This window comes from Crocuta crocuta, unplaced genomic scaffold (genome assembly GCF_008692635.1).
Source record: "Crocuta crocuta isolate KB4526 unplaced genomic scaffold, BGI_CrCroc_1.0 scaffold110, whole genome shotgun sequence".
Lineage (NCBI taxonomy): Eukaryota > Metazoa > Chordata > Mammalia > Carnivora > Hyaenidae > Crocuta > Crocuta crocuta.
The window spans coordinates 239,437-242,979 of NW_027527386.1; the positions used below are offsets into that span (position 1 = coordinate 239,437).

The 3,543-nt window shown below is 63.3% G+C and overlaps 2 protein-coding genes across 4 annotated transcripts in view; one reads left to right on the forward strand and one right to left on the reverse strand.

Moving 5' to 3' along the window:
* The window catches only part of SH2D3A (SH2 domain containing 3A), an 11,295-nt gene extending 9,038 nt beyond the window's left edge, over positions 1-2,257 (forward strand). The window contains exons 7-10 of one of the 3 annotated variants that reach the window (XM_077776188.1): positions 50-224; positions 303-414; positions 684-869; positions 1,626-2,257. In XM_077776188.1, coding sequence (XP_077632314.1) covers positions 50-224; positions 303-414; positions 684-869; positions 1,626-1,807 — 655 coding nt within the window. In that variant the 3' untranslated portion in view covers positions 1,808-2,257. The remainder of the gene's footprint in view (positions 1-49; positions 225-302; positions 415-683; positions 870-1,625) is intronic. The other 2 variants (XM_077776261.1, XM_077776337.1) reach the window with 2 other exon arrangements.
* A 525-nt stretch (positions 2,258-2,782) lies between these two features.
* The window catches only part of TRIP10 (thyroid hormone receptor interactor 10), a gene marked incomplete at its 5' end in the record, with an annotated part of 11,537 nt that continues 10,776 nt past the window's right edge, over positions 2,783-3,543 (reverse strand). The window contains 3 exon segments of the mRNA XM_077750045.1: positions 2,783-2,931; positions 3,046-3,167; positions 3,247-3,392. Coding sequence (XP_077606171.1) covers positions 2,783-2,931; positions 3,046-3,167; positions 3,247-3,392 — 417 coding nt within the window.

A 3,543-nucleotide genomic window follows, 5' to 3' on the forward strand; every position in this document is an offset into this window, starting at 1 on the left:
AGAGGTACAAACCTCCCACTGCCCCAGACCCTTGCCCTCCACCCCGCAGACACGAGGCGCTGGCGCTGGCTGGGGCTGTGGCGGTGCTGGGCTGCGCAGGGCCGCTGGAGGAGCGCGCGGCCACCCTTCGGGGCCTGGTGGAGCTGGCCCTGGCGCTGGGGCCAGGGGCGGCGGGGGACCTGCCTGGACTGGCCGCCGTCATGGGCGCCCTGCTCATGCCCCAGGTGCGTGGGGAGCAGAAATGAGGAAGCCTGAGTGCAGGAAAGAGGGAAGAGGAAGCATATTCAGGGCTCCTCCTCCAGGTGTCCCGGTTGGAACGCACGTGGCGCCACCTCCGAAGGAGCCACACAGAGGCCGCACTGGCCTTCGAGCAGGAGCTGAAACCTCTGATGCGAGCGCTGGATGAGGGCGTCGGTGAGTGGCATCACTTGGAGGTCCACATGAACCCTAATCCGTACCCTAATCCAGTCCTAGGCCCCGCCCCTGGTTCTGTCCTAGGCTCCGCCCCCGGCCCCAGGCGACGTCCCCTGACCCAGTTGCTCCGTGTTAGGCTGGAATCTGCATTCCTGGGCTTCTTTCCTAGGGGCCTCCTCGACTCAGAAGAGGGTCCGAGGAGGGTCCACCCTCTTCGCCCAAGACCCCACCTTCTGCCCCAAGCCTAGCCCAGAACCCTTCCCGCGTAGGACCCTGCGACCCCGGCGAGGTGGCGCTGCCCCACGTGGTACCCGCGGTGCGCCTGCTGGAGGGCGAGGAGCTCCAGGGGCCGCTGGACGAAAGCTGCGAGCGGCTGCTGCGCACCCTGCAGCGGGCGCGTCGGACGGCTGAGGACGCGCCCAGGTTCCGCCAGGCGGCGGCCCGGCGCCTGCGAGGTGAGTTCCCCCTCTGCTCCCAGCTGCTGGAGCATCCGGACTTTCCAAGCACCCCAAAACCCCACCGGGCCAGGGACCAGAGCCTCCCGCCCCGCCTCCCAGAGTCCCACCCACACTGGACGGCCCGGCCCCCAGGGAGTTCTGAGCCCAAGTCCCCGCGTCGGAGCCAACAATGTTGACAGGAACAGTGGGGGGGGCCCGCGGCCCCCGAGCCACGTCCACGGACTCCCAGTCGCCGGCTCCCACCTGACGCGGCCCTGCCCCCCCGAGGATCTCTCCAAAATGAGCCACGCCTTCAGTCTGGCAGAACAGCGCCCCCATTGCGCTCAGAGCCATCCTTCCAGTCCCGGGGCGGCCCAGCCTCCAGAATCTCATTCCCGCTTTCTCTGGCGACCTTAGCTCTCTTCTCTCCAAAAAGGCTCAGCCTCCCCCAGAACGTGTCGTGCTGGGCGGCCCAGACTCCGAATCTTGCCCCCCAGGCGGCTCCGTCTCCAGGCGCAGCCCCTAAGCCCCGGCATCCAGCGCCTGGGACAGACCGCCCCCTGCACCCTGGCACTGTAGGTTTCCTCGGCGCTCCTTAGCCACCCCACCCCCATCCTGCAGAGGGACTCGGAGCCCCCTCGCTGCCAACCCCGCCCAGCCGTCCAGAGCTTCCGGACAGTCCCTCCAGGTCCCTGCTGGGAGAAAGTTCCCCTGGGAGAAGGCCGGTGCGCGGAGGGGGGTGGGGGCAAGCCTGGACCTGGACCCCGCCCCTAGCCCTTCTGGCCCCGGCCCCAGGATTCCGTCCGAACCCGCAGCTGAGGGAGGCCCTGACCACAGGCTTCGTGCAAAGGCTGCTCTGGGGAAGCCGAGGCGTCGTGGCACCACAAGCCGAGCGTCTTGAGAAGTTCCAGCGCGTACTCAGTGTCCTTTCACAGCGGCTCGAGCCGGACAGTTGAAAGCACAGACCCCCTTCTTCGCACTGGGACACCCAGCCAGTTGCCCCAAGCTGCTCACACAGCCAAACGCGTTGGGAACCCCCATTCCACCTCACAGAAAGTGGGGGCCAGATTCGCAAGAACCCATCCTGCTCCCTAAACACTTGCGTGAATCCTAGCATGAGGGACAGCCTTCTCCCTCACACTATGAAGACCCAGGGGTCTGGAGGCTCTGGACGTCCCATCCCAGCCCCCGCCTCCCTGCACATAACCTACAAATGGTGAACATGAAGCTTTCAATAATAAGAAAATGCGCAGATCTCTTCCTCTGAAGCCAGAGTTCAAATGCTTTTTAAAAGCTGTGTGACTTCTAGCAAATGGCTCAACCTCTCTGTGCCTGCCTTCAACATAAGAGAGGCTGTGTACTTTCTGTGGGTTGTCATGGGGATTAAAGCTCAGGAGTTTATGTATCATGGGTGGAGAATGCCTGGCATGCGGTAGGTCCTCACCACCACCTTTTCTCAGTCAAGCTGCCATGAACACAAACAAGGAAGGGGGATGTTTGGTGCTTTTCTCCTCTTACTGAAGTCACAAGCACCCAGCTCCGGGGAAGTTTTGTCCAAGGTCTGCCCAAGTTTACTTCCCTTTCTTCGCGCCCCCTGTGGCCAGGAAGGAGGGTGGCATCTGCTTATCCAGCCTCAGGCTCTAAATCTATTAATAAGGCACAGACTCCAAAAGCTTTAGGTCATTTTTTATATAAAACAAAATGGCCCTAGCCCAGCGGCAGGAAGAAAAGATCTGAAACACGAGTATGTACATCAATGGTGGAAGGCACAGCGGGTCCGTTCGGGATGAGGGGTGGGGGTGTGGGGGGCAGCAGGTTACACGGGTCTCAGCTGAAGCCACGGGGGCAGAAATAAAGTGCGTAGGTCCTGGGGCCCCCCGTGGCCCAGAAGCAGCAGCCAACAGCCCCCTTCTTCGCGCCCGTGGCAGGGTTCAGTTGAGCGTGACGCGGAGGTAGGAGGTGGGCACATAGCCCTCACCTCCCTGTTTCCGCCTGACTCGGGTCCAGCCGTCGCCTTTGTCTTCCTCCATGAGACTGAGGTCTTCACCCTCGGCCATGGAGATGGTGCCCTCACTGGACCCTGTCACGGAGCGGCAGTGGGCTCAGATCTGCTTCAGGGGCTTTGAAACGGGACGGAGCCAAAAACAACCCCCCTCCCCCACCCCCGCAACTGTGACCCGCCAGCCGTCCTCACCTTCAAAGTGGTAGATGGCCACGCAGTGACCTATGGGGGATGCCGGCTCCTCCTCAAAATCCTCATCAAATTCCGTGTAGATGGGGGCCTCCTGACCCTCCTCCGAGAGGGGCTCTTCAGAGCTGCTCGGGGAGAGCAGAGCAGGTGAGGCTGGGGCTCCTGGGTCCTGGGGGCAGACCCCACTCTGTTCTCCCCGCTCACCTATCCTTGTTATCCTGGGATCTGCTGTTGTTGCCGTTGCTGCCATCCGGCGGAGCGCTGGCTGGGGGGTCTGGAGGCCGGGTGTGGCGGCCCAGGCTGTCACCCCGGTTGCTCAGGACCCGGCTCTCTGCTTCTGCCAGCCAAGCCTGCGGGGGAGGAGCCACAGTCAATTCCAGGGCAGGGTTCCGGGGTCAGCCCATTCCGGGCCTGGAGGTTTCCTGAGATCACCCGTGCACACCCAAGGTTGTGATGAGAAACAGCTGGAGCCCCCCCCAACACCTCCCTGTCCCCCCCCCC